This window comes from Capricornis sumatraensis, chromosome 2, assembly GCF_032405125.1.
Source record: "Capricornis sumatraensis isolate serow.1 chromosome 2, serow.2, whole genome shotgun sequence".
Taxonomy (NCBI): Eukaryota; Metazoa; Chordata; class Mammalia; order Artiodactyla; family Bovidae; genus Capricornis; species Capricornis sumatraensis.
In genome coordinates this window covers 201,145,865-201,169,801 of record NC_091070.1, presented here as the reverse complement: position 1 = coordinate 201,169,801, position 23,937 = coordinate 201,145,865, and the positions used below count along the sequence as shown (strand labels likewise).

General features: G+C 38.8%; 1 protein-coding gene across 2 annotated transcripts in view; it reads left to right on the top strand.

Annotated features, from left to right (window-relative positions):
* Positions 1–23,937, top strand: part of NASP (nuclear autoantigenic sperm protein) — a 28,817-nt gene that overhangs the window by 3,728 nt on the left and 1,152 nt on the right. The window contains exons 2-14 of one of the 2 annotated variants that reach the window (XM_068964116.1): positions 10,072–10,122; positions 12,503–12,613; positions 14,749–14,829; positions 15,873–15,982; positions 16,683–17,663; positions 20,851–20,930; positions 21,187–21,272; positions 21,380–21,453; positions 21,938–22,126; positions 22,257–22,423; positions 22,811–22,867; positions 22,964–23,041; positions 23,758–23,886. In XM_068964116.1, the coding sequence (XP_068820217.1) occupies positions 10,072–10,122; positions 12,503–12,613; positions 14,749–14,829; positions 15,873–15,982; positions 16,683–17,663; positions 20,851–20,930; positions 21,187–21,272; positions 21,380–21,453; positions 21,938–22,126; positions 22,257–22,423; positions 22,811–22,867; positions 22,964–23,041; positions 23,758–23,886 (2,194 nt within the window). The remainder of the gene's footprint in view (positions 1–10,071; positions 10,123–12,502; positions 12,614–14,748; positions 14,830–15,872; positions 15,983–16,682; positions 17,664–20,850; positions 20,931–21,186; positions 21,273–21,379; positions 21,454–21,937; positions 22,127–22,256; positions 22,424–22,810; positions 22,868–22,963; positions 23,042–23,757; positions 23,887–23,937) is intronic. The other variant, XM_068964117.1, reaches the window with a different exon arrangement.

Here is a 23,937-nt window from a genome sequence, read left to right as displayed (position 1 = left end):
CAGAGATTCCCTGCTAAAACAGTTTTGAAAAAGAACGAAGTGTAGGTCTCACTTCCTGATTTCAAAACATTGCAAAGCTATAATAATCAAAACAGGGTGGTACTGGCATGATGGAGCAATGGAATGTAATAGTCCAGAAATAAATCCTTGCATATGGTCAAATGGTTTTTGTTAAGGGTGCCAAGATCACTCAGAGAGGACACGACATTCTTTTCACCAAATGGTGTTGGGAAAATGGGATGTATACATGCAGAAGAATGAAATTAGACCCTTATATACAAAAATGAGCTGAAAATGGATAAAAGTCCTAGATATAAGGCCTGAAACTGTAAATCTCCTAGGAGAAAGCATAAGTTGAAGGTTCCATGGGACTTCCCTGGTCGTCCAGTGGCTGAGACTCTTGCTTCCAATGCAAGGGGTGTGGATTTGATCCTTGGTCAGGGAACTAGATCTCCACATGCCTCAACTAAGAGTTCACAAAATAAATAAATAAAAATAAATATTAAAAGCCCCATGGAAATTCCCTGGTGGTCCAGTGGTTAGGATTCAGTGGTTTCACTGCAGTGGCCTGGGTCTAGTCCCTGCTTTGGGAACTAGGATCCCTCAAGCCCTACTCCCAACAAGGGTAGTTTTTTGGACTTAGAAACATTACAGATTAGTTTTGTCTGTTTTTGAATGTTATATCTACAGTATGTTGTTATATGACCTCTTATACTCAACTTTATGTGAATCATCCACATTACATATTATTTAGTGATTCTTTTTGCTGTGTAGGGGCTCTGCTTTTGAATACTGCACTTTATCTGTTATATCGTAGGTGGGTGCTGAACATGTATTTATTTGTAAGGGTATCTTAAAACTTTTTATGGAGGGACTTCCCTGGTGGTCCAGTGGTTAATACTGCAGGGGGCACAGATTTGATCTCTGGTCAGGGAACTAAGATCTTGTACGCCAAGTGGTGCAGCCAAAAAGAAAAAAAAACCTAGACAGATGATGTCTATGATGACTAGGAGTCAAGAAAACTGGATTCTCTTTCTGGCTAGCATGGTGGACCTCAGTTTTCCCATTTGTAAAATAGTGGCAGTAATGGGGAAGATTCTTTAAGGAAATTTCCTTTTAGGAAAATTTGTGAAGCAGTTTTTTCTGTCCTGCTTATAGGCATAGTGAAAGTGTTAGTCCCTCAGTCATGTCCAATTCTTTGTGACCCCATGGACTGCAGCCTGCCAAGCTCATCTGTCCATGGAATTCTCCAGGCAAGAATACTGGAGTGGGTAACCATTCCCTTCTCTAGGGGATCTTCCTGACCCAGGGATCGAACCTAGGTCTCCTGCACTGCAGGCAGATTCTTTACCATTGGAGCCACCAAGGATTCCTTGTATTTATTGAGCATTTGTTTTATATAATGAGACAGAAAAGATCTCTGCTCTTAAATGGAGACTACTGGGATAGAGACCATAAATATGTATATTAGAGAATATCAGTGATAAAGTGCTATGCAAATAATTACTTTACCTTCACCTAGTTTAAAGAGATGTGAGGTAACTGGGTGGTTATTTTAGACTGGGCAATCTGGAATGGCCACAAGGAGATGAATGACCAGGAGCCAGCTGGTCATGAATGAAGTTTCCATTCATGAATAGGAGAGAGTGTGGATGCAGGTACAGGTAGGTTGATGGTTTTGGTGGTTGAGGGAGACTTCCTGTCTAATGGTGTCTGTTTGCTCAATGAGGTGTGAAGCAAGACCTGCTTAGAAGTAAGGGAGAATGGAATACGGTGTAGGAGATTTGAGGAGAGAAATAGTTGCTTTGGATACTTGGAAGACATATTTTAGGGAATGTAGTAGGATTGCCGGTTTTGTCCTTGCTTCAGATTTGGGGCCAATAATTTAAAGAGTGCAGTCAGTGCTTTTGTTTTCTTAAGTGTGCATTCAGCTGCTTTTCTGGAGCAGACACGGAATAGACAGCTTGAGGGTTGAAACCACTTCTTGTGGAACTTAAAAGTTCTCTAGAAGAAAGGCCTTCTTCACAGAGTGAGAGTTTACGATAAGGAAAAAAATCTTGACAATCAAGACAGTTGGAGATTCCCCCCCTCCCCCCCTACATCTAGCAGCTACCTGTTTGGTCTCTTGGTGCTTGTATTCCTTCGATAGAGCAGCTTCTCCTCTGCATTCAAACGTCCCAAGGTGGATGCTTGTAAAAACATTTTCTCTGTGATATATCTGTTCAGTTGCTTTCTTTGCTTCTTCCTTTTCATAGCCAGGCTTCTTTAGGGAAGAGTCTGCATTTCTACTCTCCCATTTTTTCCCCTTCTATTTGCTTATGCATTTAACAGATGTATTCAACATATTTTAATATGTTGGGTTTCAGAGATACAAAGATGAATAAGATATTAGTTTTGAGTCATCAGATCACAGTCTAACTGGACAACTGTGTTCTGAGAATATACGCATTTGTCCATCCTGTCTCAGTTGAGCTGCTTTCCTTCATGTCATTTAAACAGCATTGGTAAAGGTAATCATTGTCCAAATGCTGAAGTAGACCTTATCATTCTTAGCTTCCTGATTAGTTCTTTCTGGTACCTTTTTGCTGCCTCTGATACCAGGTACTCCCTCTTTAATTTTGTTTTCTTTTGATGCTGCCTCTAATTTTTCCTATCTTTTGGTTCTTTCATTGTTAATGATTGCTAGCATCTTTTGATTCCTCCTTATGTGCCAAGCATTGAACTAAGCACTTTGTGAACATTCTCATTTAATTTTCAAAACAAATCTTGTGAGATGGGTACTCTTAATAGTTGAGGAAATTTAGGTACTTCACATGATAAGTGGCAAAGTCACTTGTCCTTAATCCTACCCTTAGTGATTCAGAATTGGTTACTTTAACAGATATTGATTAGATGCCGGGCTTTGTGCTTGGTTGTAGAATACAGTTTGGGATAAGACAGACATGGTTTCTCAGATCTTAATCCGGTTGGAGAAAACAGAAAGTCAGTAGGCAGTTAGAATATAGCATGGGTTATGATTGGTGTTATGTATAGATTAGAAAATCATCTGTGTAATTGGGTAAGTTACTACTCTGGAAAATAGGATATTGACACATACAACAAGGTGTTTTGTGTGTGTGTGAGAGAGGATTAAGTGATAATGTAATAGGTACTGCTCTATGACAGATGTTTGCTCTGAATTGGCCCATTGAATGTTACCCATTTCCCTGGTGGTCCAGGACTTCCCGGGTAGCTCAGACGGTAAAGCATCTGCTTATAGTGCGAGAGACCCGGCTTCAATCCCTGGGTTGGGAAGATCTCCTGGAGAAGGAAATGGCAACCCACTCCAGTTCTTGCCTGGAAAATCCCATGGACGGAGGAGCCTGGTAGGCTACAGTCCATAGGGTCGAAAAGAGTTGGACGCGACTGAGCCACTTTCACTTTCACCATTGGGTAAGACTCTACTCTCCCAATGCAGGAGGCCTGGATTCTGGTCAGGGAACTAGATTCCACATGCTGCAATTTAAGAGTTTGCTTGCTGCAACTAAAGATCCCTCATGCTGCAGCTAAGACTCAGTGCAGCCAAATAAATTTTTTTTTTTTTTTAAACCAACCAACCAACTCGTAATATGTACCCACAGTTCTCACTAATGAATCCTGTTCTTGTACCATATTTTGCTCGGATAGTGCTTAGTTTCCCAATCCCAGAAATAAAAATTCCAGATTCACCCTCCCTCCTTTCCCAGTTTCTAAACAGTCACCAATATTTAGCAATTTGGTGTTTTGTAGCTTAGAGGGCCAGATAGGAGAAAGTGATGTGGTGGTGGGGATTGAAGTGAATTCTCCCTGACAGTGCTAGGTCACTGTTCAACTTCAGTTATTGCGGCGAATGTATGCCACAGTGGCAGATATTTTTGATATTTAAAATATTATTTCTTTGACTAGGGCATACATTTCTGGTTCAAAATCCAGAAGACGGGAGTATACAGTGAAATGTTAATTAAACCTTATTAGCATTTTCTCCTTACAGTCCACCAGTGTTCGTAATTTATTATGTATCCCTCAGTGATAACTTTTGGGCTTCCCTGGTGGCCCAATGGTAAAGAATCCGCCTGCCGATGCAGGAGATGCAGGTTCAATCCCTGGGTGGGGAAGATCCCTGGAAATGGAAATGGCAACCCACGCCAATGTTCTTGCCTGGGAAATACATGGACAGAGGAGCCTGGCAGACTACAGTTCATGGGGTTGCAAAGAGTTGGACACGACTTAGCGACTAAACAACAATAACACCAATGATACCTAATCATATAAGAGCAGATTGTATGTAGTTATTCTACATTACTGTACAAATGGTAGCACGCTTGATAGATTTCTGACCACTTTATTAGCAATGTATCTTGGAGATGATTCCTCCTCAGGATGTAATTTCCTCATTAGGGCATAGTTTTCCTTTTTTTTATTTTTTAAATGGCTGCATTTTATTCTATTCTGTAGCTGTCTCATAACAGGTTTCCTGTTGGTGGATACTTGAATTCTATCCAGAATTTAATTATTACAAATAATGCTTTAGTGAATAACCTTGTAAACCATGGACTTATCTATAGGATAAATTCTACAAGTGGAACTGCTGGATCAAAGAGTGTTCACTTGTTATTTTTAATAGATATTGCCAAATAGACCTGCATAGATGTTGTGTAAATTTAAACTTCTATTAGTAATACATATATTTAAACTTCTATTAGCAATTGGTTAGTGTGCAGTACTTATACAGTAGTACATGCAGAGCCTTGCTGAGGTTGTTAGTTGAAGCCTGACCTGGAGCATGACCCTTTTGGATACCCTCATGTCCCTCCTTTTGATTCCCTGGTAGCTCAGACGGTAAAGCATCTGCCTGCAATGCTGGATACCCGGGTTTGATCCCTGGGTCAGGAAGATTCCCTGGAGAAGGCAACCCACTCCAGTACTCTTGTGTGGAAAATCCCATGGATGGAGGAGCCTGGTAGGCTGTGATCCATCGGGTCGCAAAGAGTCGGAAGCGTTTGAGCGACTTCACTTTTAGCAATATATGGGAACAATTGTTTCTCTTACATTCTTGTCTTTGAATATTTGATGGGTAAAAAAATTGTATTTCTCTGAAGAATGTGAGCGCGTATTCAGATGTTTGAGCTCTTTGTGTTTCATTTTCTGTGAATATGTTTATATCCTTTCATCTTTTCCTGCTGGACCTTTTTCTTTTTGATTATAATACTCTTTGGCAAGTTAACCTTTTGTGAAATGAATTAGATGAAGTAGAATTTATCAAGCTTCTATATTTCTGAATTTAAAAAGGCCTTCTCCAGATGAGTTACATAGTAATTTTGCCATGGTTTTCTTTAGTAATTTTTGGTTTTACAGTTTACATAACAATTTTTCAAGAGAAGCAGAAATCCAGATTTTTTATGTGCTATCTTCATAGTTTTAAATGTAGTAGCTACTGTAATTAACATTAAAAAATAATTATGGATAAACATGTCTGTGGCTCAGATAAGACATGAACATTAGTGTATAATTTTTTTCCTAATCTGGTGATTGTTACATTGTGGTCCCCAAACCAGGAGTAGCATCACCTAGAAGGTTGTTAGAAATGCAAATTCCTGGACCTCATAGTAGATCCACTGAACCAGAACTCTAGGGTTGGGACTCAACAATCTGTTTAATTCATGTAGACTGAAGTTTGAAGAATCTCTGCTTTAATTATGCCTTTTCTTCTGACTGTATTACTATGGCTTTGATTGGTTCATGCCCTTTTTGTCTAGGCTGCTAAGTAAGAATAGAAGTAAGTTTATCACTGCTGACCTGCCTCTTGAGAAACCTGTATGCAGGTCAGGAAGCAACAGTTAGAACTGGACATGGAACAACAGACTGGTTCCAAATAGGAAAAGGAGTATATCAAGGCTGTATGTTGTCACCCTGTTTATTTAACTTATATGTAGAGTACATCAGGAGAATCGCTGGAGGAAGCACAAGCTGGAATCAAGATTGCCGGGAGAAATATCAATAACCTCAGATATGCAGATGACACCACCCTTATGGCAGAAAGTGAAGAAGAACTAAAGAGCCTCTTGATGAAAGTGAAAGAGGAGAGTGAAAAAGTTGGCTTAAAGCTCAACATTCAGAAAACGAATATCATGGCATCCGGTCCCATCATTTCATGGCAAATAGATGGGGAAACAGTGTCAGACTTTTATTTTGAGGGGCTCCAAAATCACTGCAGATGGTGATTGTAGCTATGAAATTAAAAGACACTTACTCCTTGGAAGAAAAGTTATGACCAACCTAGATAGCATATTAAAAAGCAGAGACATCACTTTGTCCACAAAGGTCCGTCTAGTCAAGGCTATGGTTTTTCCAGTGGTCATGTATGAATGTGAGAGTTGGACTGTGAAGAAAGCTGAGCGCCAAATAATTGATGTTTTTGAAGTGTGGTGTTGGAGAAGACTCTTGAGAGTCCCTTGGACTGCAAGGAGATCCAACCAGTCCATCCTAAAAGAGATCAGTCCTGGGTGTTCATTGGAAGGACTGATGCTGAAGCTGAAACTCCAATACTTTGGCCACCTGATGCGAAGCGCTGACTCATTTGAAAAGACCGTGATGCTGGGAGGGATTGAGGGCAGGAAGAGAAGGGGACAACAGGATGAGATGGTTGAATGGCATCACTGACTCAATGGACATGGGTTGGGGTAAACTCTGGGAGTTGGTGATGGACAGGGAGGCCTGGCGTACTGCGGTTCGTGGGGTCGCAAAGACTGAGCAACTGAACTGAACTGATACCCATTTTTTTCTAATTTTATCCACTTCAAACTTTTGTACCACAGGGTATGTAAGAAGTAAATTTGATGATATTACATATTCAGTGCCTCAGCTTTATAAAAATGTAAAGACTTAGGTTGGCATCAAAACTAAATGATCTGTTTCTAGCCTTGTTCCTAGGAAGTGGGGATACGAAAAAGTAGGGTGAAGGACAGTTAAAAGGTAAAGTTCAGGTAATTCCTTGGCGGTTCAGTGGTTGGGACTCCACACTTTCACTGCTGTGGTCCCTGGTTCAATCCCTGGTCTAGGAACTAGAGTCCTGCAAGCTATGCTGTGCGGCCCGGTCCCCGCCTCTCCCCACCCCACCACTCCCCCCCCACCCCACCAAAGATGTAAGCATAACAACTGAGAGTAAACAGTTGGGAATGAAGAAATTTGACATTACTCTGACATTTCTGTTTTACGTTACAAAAACCCATTTCTTGCATATTGAAATTGAAAGTCTGGTCCTTCAGTCATAGGTAATTTGAGAAGCTCTGTGCTAGAATTAGAATAATCCGTTAGTGAAAGAAGCTATTTGAAGGTAATTAGCTATGTCAGGGGCTTCCCCTGGTGGCTCAGTGGTAAAGAATTCACCTGTCAATGCAGATTCAATTCCTGGATCTTGAAGATCCCCTGGAGAAGGAAATGGCAACCCACTCCCGTATTCTTGCCTGAGAAATTCCATGGACAGAGGAACCTGGCAGGCTACAGTCCATGAGGTCACAAAAAGAGTTTGACACGACTTGACAACTAAACAACAGCAAGCTATGACAGGAAGTATTTGTAGATAAGGATCCTGGGCCATTCCAGGGTTCTGGTCAGATTGTTTGCCACTTACCCTGCAGCTGAACACGTTAGCTTTTAAATTGTGCTTTTTTTCCTGTCATTGTGAAGTCTGCTTATTTTCAACCCCATTTCCCTGCCCACCTCCCCTCCCCAGGACTTTTCATCAAACTCGTAAACCAATATAATATTTATAAAAGGTTTAGGAGTTTCTAGCAAAGATACTGGATCCTGTTGAAGGTAATTGACAACTTTTCATCTCTAAAGCATTTTCTAAGACTCAGATTCCAATATGGTTAGCCCTTGCTTGTCGTTTAATCTCTTCTGCTTTTTCCAAATTGTCCTCTTTGCTTTTTGTTCGGGGGGTGGGGGTGTGGGTTGGCGTTGGCACCTGTGGCTTGTGGGATTTTAGTTCCCCCACTTGGGCCTTTGGCAGTGATGGGGCGAATCCTAACCGCTGGATAGCCAAGGAATTACCTGTGTTCTTTGCTTTAACTTTTGTTGGAGGTTAATTCTGATGCTTAGCATACAGTAGATACTAATAAAATGTCTATTGAATTTGATTTTTGAATTAATACATTTATTGAATTGAGTAAGCTATTTTTTAGTTCATTTGTTTTGTCCATATTGTGTATATTACTCTGTTTTCATAAACTTGGTGTGCTAAATAAGAAAGTCCAAGTATGAAAAATTAATTGACTCATTCTGTTTGTGTGTATATTTTAACCTTTGGAGGAGTTAAAAACACAACTTTGTGTTCTTTCATACTCCTAGCTTTCTTGCTGCATGTACTTCAGTTCGAATATATGGCTTCTGAGGTGTTTAGTAGTAAAGTTTTCTGTTTTCCCACTGTTCTTTTTCTCCATTTCATCACAGCTAACAGCATTCTCTGCTCTCATTTGAGATGTAACAGTCCTTGGTTTAAACTCTCGTGTGGCACAGTTAAAGATAATATATATCCTTAATTGGATATTTCCTTTGGGATATAGGTGAAAACTGATGATAGACTAGGTAACAAAGGCAAGGATTTAAGTTAATACAGAGTGAATAGTGTCAGTGTATAGCATTCCTAGTAATAACTTAAGTCAACCCTTTTCTTGAAACCTACCTAAGGTTTAACTGTATGATGGTAAAGAGAGGGTAAATTCTTCTTTTCCTTTATTTATCAATTTTCAAAATAATGCAGTGGTCACCCATCATTTTCCAAAGATGACTAATGAGTTTTTTTTGTTTGTTTGTTTGTATTATTGAGAACTCACACATTTAAACATATTTGGAGTTTTCCAGTCAATTGCAGCTATAATCTTTTAAAAAATATTTAAAATTTTATATTGCAGTATAGTTGATTAACAGTGTGTTAGTTTCAGGTGTACAGCAAAGTGATTCAGTTATACATATACGTGTATCTATTCTTTTTTGAGTCTTTTTCCCCACTTAGGTTATTACAAAATATTGAGCATATTTCCCTGTACTACACAGCAGGTCCTTTTTGGTTATTCAGTTAGTATCTGTGTGTGTGTTATATTTATTTGGCTGCTTTGGGTCTTGGTTGCACCGCGTGGGCTCTTAGATCATCATTGCGGCGTGAGGGATCTTTCAGCTATGGCTTGTGAACTCTTAGTTGGGACATTCGGGATCTAGTTCCCTGACCAGGGATCGAACCCGGGCCCCTTATTGGGAGCTTGGAGTCTTACCCACTGGGCCACCAGGGAAGTCCCTATTATCTTTGTTGATGTTCACATGGTCCCTTCTTTTGGCCAGTGAGATTTTATTGAGGTTGGCTCCTAAGTGTGCTTTGGTAATATTTTTGTAAATACGAAACATCAAATTTATAGAGAAGCTGAAAAAGTACCAAGAACTCTTCTTGCTTTACTCTGGACTCCCCGCCTTCCCTTTAGCATGACCATTAGTAGATAGGATCCTAAATAATGCTAGATAGAGTTTTGCTGCCTGCTGTCATGATACTGCCCCAGATTCACCTGTGTACTTCTCCAACACTGTTTCAGATCAGTTACATCTCAATGGATTCTTGGTTCCTTTTAGTGGGAAATGGATTTTCAGGAGCACAGTCTAGGCTCTAGGGGCTGCTGAGTTGGTCATTATTTCTGGACTTTTTCAGTAAACACAACTATGAAATATTTTTAAGATATTTATTAGTACTTTCTCCCCAAAAGATGAATGTTCTGGGAAACTTTGCTTTTTCCTTTAAAAAAAAAAAGTTATTTTTAGTGAGCAGTAAACTCAAATCTAGGGTGTAACTGTCTTGTTCATTGTATCAGTAGTATCACATAGCCAATAAGCATTCAACAGTTACTTGAATGAATAAACATTAAATTTGATAATTTAAATAAATGTTATGTAAGATCTGAATAATTGGACATTTAATAAATAGCTCTTTTTATGACTTTATGTTTTTAAATTTCTAGTCTTAAAATAGCCTTTCATTTTTACTTTTTTCCCCTTAATTTTTCTTTACAGAATTGAAGAAGATGCCCCTGCTCCTTCCACTTCTGCAGATAAAGTGGAGAGGTATGATTATTTCAATGGTGTGATTTGATTTATATCTAGAACATAGACATAAGAGCTATGTAACTTGAGGGCAGTTTGTTTTATCATCTTTAATAGGTAACGAGTGAGAGTGAATAAGTGTTAAAGTATTTGTTCAATTTAAAGTATGGAGTCCTGACAGTGACGTCATCAGGTTTTTTTGTATTTGATTAAAATATTTGAATTTTTAAAGTTGTTTAATTCTTCTCCTTAATTGGTACGCAGTATGCCTGGCAAATGCTAGCTTATTCTTTGTTTGAATACGTCTACTGATTTAGATCTCAGTTTTGTAAGGTTGCCATTTTCAACTTTGTTGTTAATTCTAGTTGAAAGTTTTAAATTTTATATTGGGCCCACATGTATTTCCATGTAACTTCTGCATCTTTATGTGACCATAGTTCTTAATCAGAGGAAGCATAATAATTGGAAAGTTTATCCAAAAGGTAAATGCCTGAGTTGCATTCCTGGAGATTTCATTTGTTAAGCTTTGAGTGTATGAGTGTTTTAGAAAACTTCCTGGTAGTCTTAAGCTCACTTAGGTTGAAAATTATTGTTCTAAATTCTGTCTAATCCTTCTGCAAGATATATGCACATCTTTTGGGGTTTTTTTAAGAGTCTTAAGTTTTTCTTTTTTTTTGTTTTCATCGTTTTATGTTTTTTACATTATGGTCTTAAATTCCTTTGTTATTTTGGTTACTTAAACTATGTCTTCTACAAATACTATCTAATGATTTGTGAGTTAGTCTCGTTTTTGGGTGAAAGGAGTACTGCTCAGGATTGATCCTAAACACATTCACATAACTTTTAGAGAGTTAATCTTGGTATATACCATGATATTAAATTTTTGGACTGAGCATAAGGTGTAAATGTAGCTAGGCTATTTAACCCCTGGGACACTGCTGATAGGTAATATTATAAACATTTATGATCTTTGAAGGAGTATGATAATTGATTCTGAGAGAAACATGAAGGATAGTTGGGAAAAACATGAAGAGTCTCATAAATTGGTAACAACTGACCTGAAATGGTTACTTACTACTGCCCAGCAACTATAGCATGTTTCCCTGGCCAAGTTGTTCTTCTATTCTGCTGAGCAGCTTTTTCTTAACATTTAATACCATCACCTGTCTTCTTGCACTTGATGAGTTTACTTGTTTAAAAAAAGTTTTTGATCAGTGAATAAGCAACAGGCAGGGAATTTTTTTTAAATTATTTTTTAGTTGAAGGGTAATTGGTTTACAGAATTTTGTTGGTTTCTGCCAAACGTCAACATGAATCAGCCATAGGTTTACATTTGTCCCCTCCCTCTAGAACCTCCCTCCTGTCTCCCTCCCCATCCCATCCTTCTAGGTTGTTACAGATCCCATGTTCAGTTACTTTATCTTAAATCTGTACGCATACATTCTTTTCTTTTGGATATGGGTCCATGCTCTTATTCAGAGGTTCTCAAAAGTATAGTGTAGTTTATATACCCTTGGTATCCCCAAGACCCTTTGAGAGATTCTGCAAGATCAAAACTGTTTTTGTAATTGGAAGAACATTTGCCTTTTTGACTGTGTTGACATTGATACTGATGGTGAAAAGGCAATGGTGGATAAACTTGCTGGCCCTTTATTTAACATAAGTCAAGGCAGTATAAGTAGTTCACTACCAGTTTCACTTAGAAAATAATACAAGCTAATAAATTTATTCTCAGTCCTTCACTAAATGATTTTATAATCTGTGTGACAAAATGTGAAGTATGAATGCTACTTCTGCATACTATGGTAGGTAAGATGATTGTCTTTAGGAAAAGCACTTGTGTGGCCATTTGAATTAAGAATCAGATTTTTCTTTGTGGACATGGGGACAGGGGAGGAGAGGGTGAGATATATGGAAAGAGTAACATGGAAACTTACATTACCATGTGTAAAATAGATAGCCAACGGGAATTTGCTGTATGGCTAAGGAAACTCAAACGGACTCTGTATCACCCTAGAGGGGTGGGATGGGGAGGGAGATGGGAAGGAGGTTCAAAAGGGAGGGGATATATGTATACCTGATTCATGTTGATTCATGATGAGGTTTGATAGAAAAACAGCAAGATTCTGTAAAGCAATTAGCCTTCAATGAAAAATAAATAAATTAAAAATAATTAAAATTTTAATGGAATTCTGGATTTGAAAGGAAGACCAACAGACAAACTGATTATGCAGACTTTGTAGTGAGCTTTTGTAGTGATAGATTGTGGGTTAGCGCGGCCTTGCCAGAGCAGTTGAGAGGTTTAAGGAAATAAAATACTATGGTTTAAATGTAGCAGGTATTCAAAAAATGTTGATTTTAAAAATATATGACACCTGAAAAGAAATCTCTTTTCTTGCAGTCTGGATGTGGATAGTGAAGCTAAGAAACTATTGGGATTAGGACAGAAACATTTGGTAATGGGTGATATTCCTGCAGCTGTCAATGCCTTCCAGGAAGCAGCTAGTCTTTTGTAAGTACTGTATTACATTCCTAATAAACTTGAGTCATAAAAAGTTGTTTAATGGGAAAAAGAATGAAAAGCAAGAGTTTAAAAAGATATATTTTTCATGTATGAGCTTATTCCTATAACTATAAAACTCACATATAACTGAGCAGTTTTAGCCTTTGATTTTCCTGAGTTAATGAAATTTGTTTTCTGTTGATCACTAACTAATTTGTCCCGGTTCGGGGACTTGTTCCAATTTTAACAGTGGAAGTGTGTTTGTTATTTAAACTTTTTTTTATTTGAAGTGGAGTTGATTTACAATGTTATATTAATTTCTGCTGTATATCAGAGTGACTCAGTTACACGGATATATACATTTTTAAAAATTCTTTTCCCTTAAGTATATATCCCAGGGTACTGAATATACCTGTATAGTAGGACTGTGTTTATTCTAATGCTTGAAGTTCTGTATCCAGGGGAAGTCCATAATCCCAAGCAAGGCATGGTTTGTCACCCTCTCACTAATGCTGTTAGTAGCCAGCATTTTTCATAGATTCTTAGCACCTTTGTTATCTGTACAATTTCTTGAATATTGGTAGTTGACCACCAGGTGGCCATGTGTATCTGTATCTTGGGGGAGCAGGTTAGTCTTAGTGCCTCAAGAGTGATGTAGTTTAGCCAAAGACTTTAATGTACTTTATACAGTGAGAGAAAGTGTCTTACTTGTTCTCTCAAAAATAACAGCAATAGCAGTTGAAGTCAGTCATGCATGCTCATTAGTTGATAACATTATATTCAATGGAATTGAAATCTTCCTTATGAAAGAGATGCTTATAATAAAGCTGGGTTTCAGGTTTGAGGCTCACTGATTAAGTCTTTGGCTTCTTCATTCCTTTTATTCAGTCAGTCAGGGTTATATTAGTGTATTTTTTTCCTAACCCTTACTCCCTCTAGAACAGAATCTTATTCCTGGATCCCTGTTGATTCTTGTTGATTTATTGGCCTCTGGCCTCTCTGTCATCATCTGGGCCTGAAGAGCTGAGGTTCTGGTATTCAGTGTTGTGCTAAGGGTAGGATCCAGGTTTCATCTGATGCTAAGTAATTAGGTGTTTTTATATAAAAACCTTACATTGTAAAATGTTAAGATTAAATTTTTAAGATTGAGCACATAAAACACAATTCTTAGCTTTTTCCTTCCAGATTCCTGAAAAGTTTGTTTTCTCACTGTCCTGCCATTAAGGGTATTTGAGGAGAATTTGAGATGCATTCTTCTAATCTAACAGACTTCCCTTAAACATGACCTTCATCACTATAGCTTTTATGCTTAGTTGCCCTCATTACTCTTACTAAGACTCTTAGGCTATTAGTTGACCTGACTTATCATGATTTCTGCAGATCCTTTACTCCATAAAAGCTAGTCTCTTTACTCCACATAAAGTACTTCCTCCTTCCCATTTATCATACTTGTGATTTTTCCTCTGCTGCTTCCATGTTTATAGGTATTAATAGCTAAACTTGGTGTATATATATTGCTATCTGTATTTCTAAGCATTATTTTGAATGATTTTATATACATTAACAGTTCTTGTAGTGGATCTAAGCGGTTCTTAACATTTCCATTTTATAAATGCGAAAACTAAGGCATTGTGAGATTAAGTTAACTACTAAAGTTTAAAGTTAGAGGCAGGATCTGAATCTAGGCAGTCAGGCTCTGAAGAACGTTAACTGTTTATCATGATGCCTTTACATGAACTTGATTTATGCTTTAGAGTCCCAGCCAAAGGCCATCTAACTCCTAACAATATTCAGGCTTATATTGACCCCTATCTTTTATCAGGAGCAATACCAACTGATAGCTTGGATCTTAGATTATATATTTTAATTGTAGCAAATAGATGTCTTTTTAGAATATATATTATATTTAATTATATAATGTATATTATATATCTAAATACATAATTATATATACTATATAGATGAAGAACTGGCAACATTAACTTATTCATTGTTCTTAAAATCCCTTGAACCTTGAGTTCAAGAGGAAGGGAGAGTATTGGTTTCCTAGAAGGATGTGTTACAGAAGAAACAATATTTTATGGCTAAAGAACTAGAAAAAATAGAAATTTAATTCAGATCCTAGCTGTTTATTCTCTTTTTAGAGGTAAGAAGTATGGAGAGACAGCTAATGAATGTGGAGAAGCCTTCTTTTTTTATGGGAAATCGCTTTTGGAGTTGGCAAGGTATGTCTTTCAAGCTAAGTTTAAAGTAAGATGTTTGTATCATAATGATTTATTTAAAAACTTTTAAGTTTCTTTGTTAAGATTATTTACTAGCCTTGAGATTTCACAGGAACTGAGTGAGACTGGTTTTACTCAGGGGGTTTAAAAGGGAGGATGAAAAATTGACGGGTTGTTTTTGCTTCTCTTTTTCTTTTTTTGGTTGTGTTGCACAGTTTGTGGGATCTTAGTTCCCTGACCAGAGATTGAACCTTCGCCCTCAGCAGTGGAAAGTGTGGAGTTTTAACCATTGAACCTCCAGGGAATTCCCTTGATGGGAGTTTTGAAAGGCACTTAAAAGAGTAAAGTTATACTTAAGTTTTGACTTTTGCAGTTATTAGAAGCAGAGATCTTTCCATTAGTGAATAGTCAGTAACTTACCAAGTCTAGTTTAAAGAGGGAACCTTTAAAAACACTCAGCTAGCCCAGAACAATCATCCATAACAAGGACGGATGGAAGGACAATTTGGAAACACTTGGCACGTGAAAATGTCTTAAGATAAAAAACAGAAGAATCATCTCTGGATAAGGAGTTGGAAAGTTGTTGTGATATTCCACCAGAATTTATTAACCAGAATAAAATATATTGAGGGTACACAGAATAGCAGATAATCTGTAATCTATTTAATCTGTCACTTTTGCTAAGCTTTCTAATTTTGTAAAGCAGTCTAAGGATTTGTCATGAAAATCTTGCCAGAATGTTTTTGGCCATCTAGAGACATACAGGTGGATGAGAAGTTTGGGAAACATGGCCCTTTTGGTAAGGGTTATCAGTGCTGTTTCAGATGGGTGGATAAAGGGTATGTTCATTGTCTTCAGTGCTCTTAAAACCATAGTTCATATTCATTTTGATCATTGCTTTTCTTTCATGAGTGTTTATAGTTCCTATTCCCTGTCCTTACTTATTCTTCTGTTGCTTTTATAATATAGGACTGAGTTTCTCTCTTAAAAAGACTGTTAGGTTCTAGCCATGATACCTTTCGTGCTTTCTCCTTTTGTTCTGCTAGAATGGAGAATGGTGTATTGGGAAATGCCCTGGAAGGTGTGCATGTGGAAGAGGAGGAAGGAGAAAAAACAGAAGAAGAATCTCTGGTAGAAAATAATGATAACATAGATGGTATGTGGAGTTGCATGTGACATTCAAGAGATGCGACGTATATTTCTTGTGTAAAAGCGATGGAAATAGGGCTCTCCTTATTTTGAATAGTCTCTCATGAGGCTACACCTGCATCTAGTGGAGACTGTGGGGGAGGTCTCAGTGAAACTGATGATAGACATTTTTAAGGGGATAACTTAATTTCCTAAATAAATCTGGTTATTTAAATTGATAGTCTAAGTATTAAAATAACCTAAAATATTTTTCTGATGTAAATTTTTAAAAGTCTTTGCAGCTCAGTTATTTTAATGGCTGGGCTTTGGGAGCCCTTTTACATTTTTTGGTTCTAAGAAAATTAAATGTTAATTTCTAATCTGGGTTTTGCTGCTAGAGTTTTACATATCAGATCTATTATATATATATATATATAGTGTTGAGAGGAGAATGTAAAGCTTGGCATCTCTTACCTAACTGATAATTAGAATGCTCAAGTAAAATAATACCTAATTTAAGGAGCTTGGGTTTGTTTTGCAGTAAGTGGCTCTGCTAGTTGGGATTTTTCCTTTGCTTTTCTCAAAGGGGCAGGTAATTTGTAGGCCGTCTGCTAAAACATAAGCCAGGTTGTTTGAGGGTTTAAAGGGAATGTATTTTTAGTTTCCATTTATGCCTTTATCATTAAACTCGAAGACATGTTTATGCTTCATGTTCTTTAACCATGTAGAGGAAGCAAGGGAAGAGTTGAGAGAACAGGTTTATGACGCCATGGGAGAAAAAGAAGCCCAAAAAACAGAAGACAAGTCTCTGGTAAAGCCTGCAATGGATAAAGAACAGGAAACTGAAATGGAGAAGGGTGCAAGAGAAGATATGGATATCGGTGAGCCTGCAGAGGAACTACAGGAGAAAGTTAAATTAGCTCCAGATCAGTTAACTGAAACCACTGAAGAGGGAGAAGGAGCAGTGGCACCAGAAGGATTGAGTGAAGCTGAAGTCATTTCTAAGAAGCCAGATCAGGAAATACCGGGTGCTGAGGAAGGAAAATCAGTTTCTGAAACTGACGTCCAGGAAGAGTGCAGAGAAAAAGGGGGTCAGGGAGAAGTAATTGTGAGCGTAGAGGAGAAACCAAAAGAAGCTTTGAAAGAACAACCTGTTGTGACTCTAGAAAAGCAGGGCACTCCAGTGGAGATAGAAGCAGTCAACCCAGTGGATATGGGTGGGGATGAGCCAAAGGAGCAGGTAGCTGCCTCTGAAAGTGAACCAGGAAAGGCCATTCTTGAGCAGTTGGTAGGGCAAGAACTGCCTTCTGCCGAAGAGTCACCGGAGGTGACAACACAGGCTGCAGATGCCTCAGCTGCAGAAGCCGGATCAGAAGTCTCTGAGAAGCCTGGAGGGCAGGACACAGTTCTGCCTCAGGATGGTGCAGTCAATGGACTATCAGCTGCAGGGGATCACGCCTCCACTAAACTGCAGACTAATGCAGAAGGACTGATAGGAACAAAAGATGGCTCAGGACTAGAGAAGGTCAGGGCAGAGTTGGTTCCTAGCCAGGAGACTAAGCTGGCTGTAGAAGAGTCTGAGGCAGCCGGAGATGGGGTGGAGACTGAGGTGGCCCAGGGGGCTACTGAGCAATCCCCTGAAGACAAAGTTAAGATAGCTGCTAATGAAGAAGCACAAGACAAAGAAGAACAGATGAAAGAGGGTGAAGGTAACCGGGACATACAAGAGCTACAGTGGGTGGAGTACATTCTGGATTTGACTCACTAATCATGGGTGAAAGTCAGCCTTCCATTCAGAATTTTCCGTCTGCCTTTGGATTAGGAAAGGGCTAAATGAAAATGGGAGTGGTTTAAGAAGGTGGTGATAAGTTGCTGAGCAAGTTAAAAGCAAGTCTTCTTTAGCTGGCTTATAGACTAACGCTTTTACTAATTGCAAAATAGGCCTTTCTGAGATTTGGCTAGCTATCAGTAACTTGTTGCACTCTACTAGCCAACAAAGGTGGGTGGTGGGGTGGAGTAGGTAGGGAAATAGTGTGCTAGGCTGGCAGAGAATGCTGAATGGATGTTCACTTGCATGCCTCTGGATTTTTAAATTTGCTGTTCACATGGTTCCTTTTTTTCTGCTTTAGGAAGCAGGATTAAAGCAGTAGAATCCACTGAATTGATGCACTTAAGCAGGCATGCCATTTAAGTGAAGGCAGTTTACCCTTGAATGTTTTATCACCAGAGTGAAAGAATTCTGGTAATCTTTACTTTCAGTCTTCAGGAAGTGTTTAAGAGGCTTATTCACGTTAGTTAAATTAGCCCCCTCCAAAAGATAATTGAAAACTCTTGCAGCTTTCCCTCCTCATTTCATGCTTGCTTTGGCTGCTAAACTGACTTTTTTGTTACTTAGAATGTTATGAAGTGTGAATGCTTTGTATCGTATTATTGGTCTAATTATGATTCCATTTCATCAAGATGTATAAGCCTCTAATTAGCAACTACATAATTGGCACGTCTGACTTGAGTTGTACTATCATTTGAGGATTCTGCTGTGTCTGTAAGATTTATCTAACGTTGGTATTAATAACCACAGGTATAGTCCAATTAATCGTTAATACTTTATACACACACACATATTACTTAATTATGACTACTTTGAGTTTTCTTACGTTTGAGATGTTCAAAGACCCATTATCAATATCTGCAGCTAATTCTGGTTAACTTCCTTCTACCTGTGTGCAAGTCCTTGTACTCCAGCCAGCACAAGCATGGTAACCAGAAATGAATTGGCTAAATGGTAGCACCATTGGGGTGCTCATTGGGCTTGAGGAGAATGTATGGAAAAAGCACAGAACTCAATTCCTCAGTTTTAAAAAACCTCTCATGTCTTAATCTTTAGAGTTTCTCACATACATTACTTTACTTTTAATTCCAAAATACAGTCCTATGTAGTAGGTAGTAGTATTCCAGTTACAGTGATGAGGAAATGGACGGTTAGGGGTTACGTGACTTGTTTGGTGTCAAACAGTAAATCATAGGACCAGAATATGACCCTAGATCTGATGTGAATGTGTTCTTCCCAGAATACCTCACACTGAGGAAGGCAATTTTAATCCCTTCCTTTAACCCACTTTTTGTCAGAAATGTATGTGGTAGCACTAGCCTGCAGAAATCTTGAAAGAGGTTTTCTCTTAAAACCCCTTGAAGAGGTATTTAAGAGTCATTCTTCTGCTTTGCACAGCTCTCTTGCCACATTGTTTTGAAGACGCTCTAAGATGAGAGAAATGGTATCTATAAAACGTTGTTTCCCTTTCTCTAAAGGATGACATACTACAAAAAAGATTCTATTTACAAACAAACTTAGAAAATAAACAGATCGCTTAACTGAGGCCTTCAGTGCATTTCTATTAATACCTGGGTACAGATTACCAGGTTGAAAAATAGTGGCTTTCTCATTAACCTAGCTCTTTTCCACCATGAAGGTAATGCAGATTCCTCAAGAGAAACAAGTATTTTTCTCAGACCATTATAAGAATTTTAATTTAAAAATTTGATGTAAAACTCCAAATATCTAGACATTTTATGCCAAAATAGATGCCACTTTCTAGCATGCTGGTATGAGTTGAACAGATACCAGATAAATAAGAATATAGAAGAGCAACATTTTGTCAAATTTTCCTGCAAGTTGGGAAGATAAGGTGTTTGGTTTTTTTAATATTGTGAAAAATACACGCCATCTGCTTTACCTGTTATGTGTTCTGGTGGAGGATGGGTGTCATCATCAAAGTCAACATCTAGCCTAACATTAGGGAGCTAAGTATACAAACCACTTTGAAATTTGGGCATGGCAAGGTACTGGTATGTGGTGGTGAGTACTTACATTTCAGAAGCACCAAATTACATGGTCAACAGGAGAAAAGGGAGGTACCTGATAAAACAGTGTTTGCTATAGAGGTTAATTACAATTAACTTGTAACTTTAACTGATTCTTAGGACTTTAGTTTGTCCTAATTTATACGACTTTTCTGTGCCTATTTCCATCCTAAAGAAATATTGGTAGACAGATAAAAGTTCTTTAACCTGACTTCATGGCTCTAATGCCTAATTTTCAGTTAGACAGTATTTGAGCTCTTCTGATGGTGTTAAGTACTTAATGAAAGATGGCAGAAATAGGCACATTATACCCATTTCATGACTTGTTTGAACCCGTGTGTAGAGCTATTTATCAGCAGCCTGTCCTCGCAGGCAGTTAACTTGTATTTGTCAGTATGATGAAATGTGATGGTATGGTTGTAGATTATGGTACTGGAAAGTCAAATAACATGGTACTGCTCACTCAAATTCTGTGCATGCTGGAGCTGGCTGGAGTGCGGCATGCTCACTGGTGAGGACTGGTGAGGGCTGTGCTTCTCTCCACGGCTGTGTTGTGGGAAAGCACCCTCTTGAGCATCCTTGCTTCAAATGGACTGGAGTAATTTAACTGGTATTTTCTTGGCCTTATTAGTATTAACTGACAGTTGGCTTAAAGAACCCAGGAATACTGGCTGAGGCCGCCAACTGACTCTGGTTGAGTAGATGGGAGTTTCTAGCCAGTGAATTAAAGTCAGTAGTTAATTTCTTTTGATCTGAACTGTGCAGGTTGACTTTTAGAAGAGAAACACAGCCTGTTGGTCATTGAAGGTCTGAATTATTTAAGATTATGCTAAGTCTGGATTAGACTCGAGTTAGACTGTTAACCACTGACTTTATTATTTATATCCAGTTCAAATGTTACCCGATTTGGCTTGAATCTGGCCTGTCATACCCCAGAATATAGGTCATTTGACATGTTTATTGGAATCTCTGACTTGTCCTGTCATCTTTGTCTGTTATGTTTAGTATTCTCAATACTGAAGAATTTTTTGCTTGCAGAAACCGAGGGCTCAGAAGAGGAGGATAAAGAAAATGACAAGGCTGAAGAAACACTAAATGATTCAGCTCTTGAAAACAAGGTGAATTATTATTTGCTGAGTATTATCTCCTTTCTTACTGTAGGACTATGGTTTACTAGTGTCGGCATGATTATTATAGTCATTTCTTAATTAGGGTTTGGGGACCCTTTGTTCGTGCTGAGAATAGGCAGATCCGTTTGATCCTAGGGGTTCTGTTAATTAGGACAGGACCCATTGCTAACTGTCACTTTGATTTGTAATCAAAGATGCCTGTCTTGTACTTCTGCCTAACACCAATGATTTGGATATACTTTAGTCCCTTCAAGAAAATGAAGAGGAGGAGATTGGGAACCTAGAGCTTGCCTGGGATATGCTGGATTTAGCAAAGATCATTTTTAAAAGGTAAAACTCTTGGTGCTTTTAGGCTTAGGTTGGGAGTTTGGGGGTTGAAAACAAAACAGGCTTGGTCAGATGTTATTAAGGTTTCTAAGTATCTTTCCTTCTTTTAGGCAAGACACGAAGGAGGCTCAGCTTTATGCTGCACAGGCACATCTTAAACTTGGAGAAGTTAGTGTTGAATCTGGTAATACATTTTCTATTTTACTCTCTAACACAGTTTTCCCCCTATGCCTTAACCTTCTTCTAATTCCTTAAAATCCAGCTCAATTGATCATAAATTATGGGCAGTTAGTTTTGAATGGACAGTAGGTGTTTTGGGTTCGTTATGGTTCCTAGAACAATGAGTAGTCTTTTAAATGATATTCTAAATGAAAGTCTCTTGGTAGGTTGTGTTTCTTTTGGCTGCGCTGTGCAGCATGCGGGATCTTAGTTCCCTGATTAGGGTTGGACCCATGGCCCCCTTGCATTGGGAGTGCAGAGTCCTAATCACTGGCTTGCCAGGGAACCTCCCTCCCAGTAGCTTTTTTTAAGTTGTCCAAGGGTCCTGGAGATACTACAAAGAAAAGTGAAATATATATAACATGGGAAAACATTTCTGCAGAATTTCTGGAATTGTAGAAGTTCTGTATATTAAATGTACATTGGCTTGCTATTTTTCTCTTCAATAGAGAATTACCTCCAAGCTGTGGAGGAGTTCCAGGCTTGCCTAAACCTGCAGGAACAGTATCTGGAAGCCCATGATCGGCTCCTTGCAGAGACTCACTACCAGCTGGGCTTGGCCTACGGGTACAACTCTCAGTATGATGAAGCAGTGGCTCAGTTCAGCAGATCTGTTGAAGTCATTGAGAAGAGAATGGGTGAGTATGCGTTGGCTGTTTCCACAATAACTGTGATGGATCCAGTATTGACAGGTTTTTTTCTTTTTTTTTTAAAGGTTCCTTTTGTGTTTTCTATTACTTACTGATCACTTCAGTCTTTTCTTTCTAGCTGTACTAAATGAGCAGATGAAGGAGGCTGAAGGATCACCTTCTGAATATGAGAAAGAAATTGAGGAGCTGAAGGAGCTGCTCCCTGAAATTAGAGAGAAGATAGAAGATGCAAAGGAGTCCCAGCATAGTGGGAATGTAGCTGAACTGGCTCTGAAAGCAACTCTGGTTCGTTTGGTAGAGTTTTGATAGTCACACATTTGATATTTTTGAAGGCCCTTTTATCATGGTACCTAGTGTTCCATTTGGTTGGAATCTTCCTCATGACTTGGTTTCCAGGGATTTGGATGTCAGAAGGAATGTAAGAAGTCATATATGATTTCCTCTCAAATAGTAAATACAGTGCTTAAGACAGTGTGCTCTGGAGCCAGACTGTGGGTTTGAATTCTTTCTCAGCTACTTACTGTGTGACCATGGGTCTGAGTAGAGAGGGTGGGTGATGTTGCTACCATATAGAGGCCACTAGTATTTGAAGTCTTATTAATCAGTTGCTTGTGGGTAGGTGAGCTGGTGGGTTCTATCCTGGGACCCACTTGGGTTTGTCATTTCTCACAGGTGGAGAGCTCTACTTCAGGTTTCACTCCTAGTGGAGGAAGCTCTTCAGTTTCCATGGTGGGTATTCAGGTGATTTTTGTCAGTTGTTATTAGGCCTCAGTGTATATTTCATATATAGCAGTACATTGGTAACAAAGGTTTCTTTTTTGCCAGATTGCCAGTAGAAAGCCAACAGATGGTGCTTCCTCATCAAATTGTGTTACTGATATTTCCCACCTTGTCAGAAAGAAGGTAAATCTATATGTGGTCATTTCTTTTCTATATTCTTCCTACTCTGCATTTCCCTCCCTCCAAATGATACATGAGAATTACCTTTCACATAAACATCCCTAATACTTGGTGCAATAAGACGTCTGTTTTGGGACTTCCCTGGTGGTTCAGTGGCTAAGACTCCAAGCTTACGTTGTTGCGGGCCTGAGTTTGATCCTGGTCAGGGAACTGGATCCCATATGCCACAACTAGGACCTAGTGCAGCCAAAAGAAATATATATGTCTTCTGGCAACACTCCTGGTCTATTTTAGCCCAAGGGATGTTAGGAAAGCCGATGAGGATGTCTAGTCAGATCATCCCATCTTGGGAAGCTGGCAGGTTTACAGTAGTCATTCAGCAGCAGACCTCCTTAAGCTTGTGAAGGAGCCTTCACTCTTGTTTTGCTTCCTGACTCAACTGTAGAAATTCAGATTTGTGGGTTGGTCACTGTTGTCTATTCCTCATCCCTATCCTTTCTCTTCATCCTTGAAGAGACTGAACTGGTATGTTTAGGCATACCAGTCTCTTCTGCAGAGGACAGGCTGTGGCTCAGGAGACCCTTAGAACTGTGAACCCTGGTGTTCGTGATCTTTGCACCATAGGGAAGAAGCATGTGTTACAAAATTGTTTTATAATTGTCCTTTTAAAGACAGTAAGCACATTTGTGAAGCTTTCACAATTAATTATATGTTTATAGAGGAAACCAGAGGAAGAGAGCCCCCGGAAAGATGATGCAAAGAAAGCCAAACAAGAGCCGGAGGTGAATGGAGGCAGTGGGGACACTATTTCCAGTGGAACCGAAGTTTCCGAAAACATGGAGGAGGAGGTGGGCAGTTAAGGAGGGTTTGGACTCTTGCCTCATTTCCCTTGTTCTCAG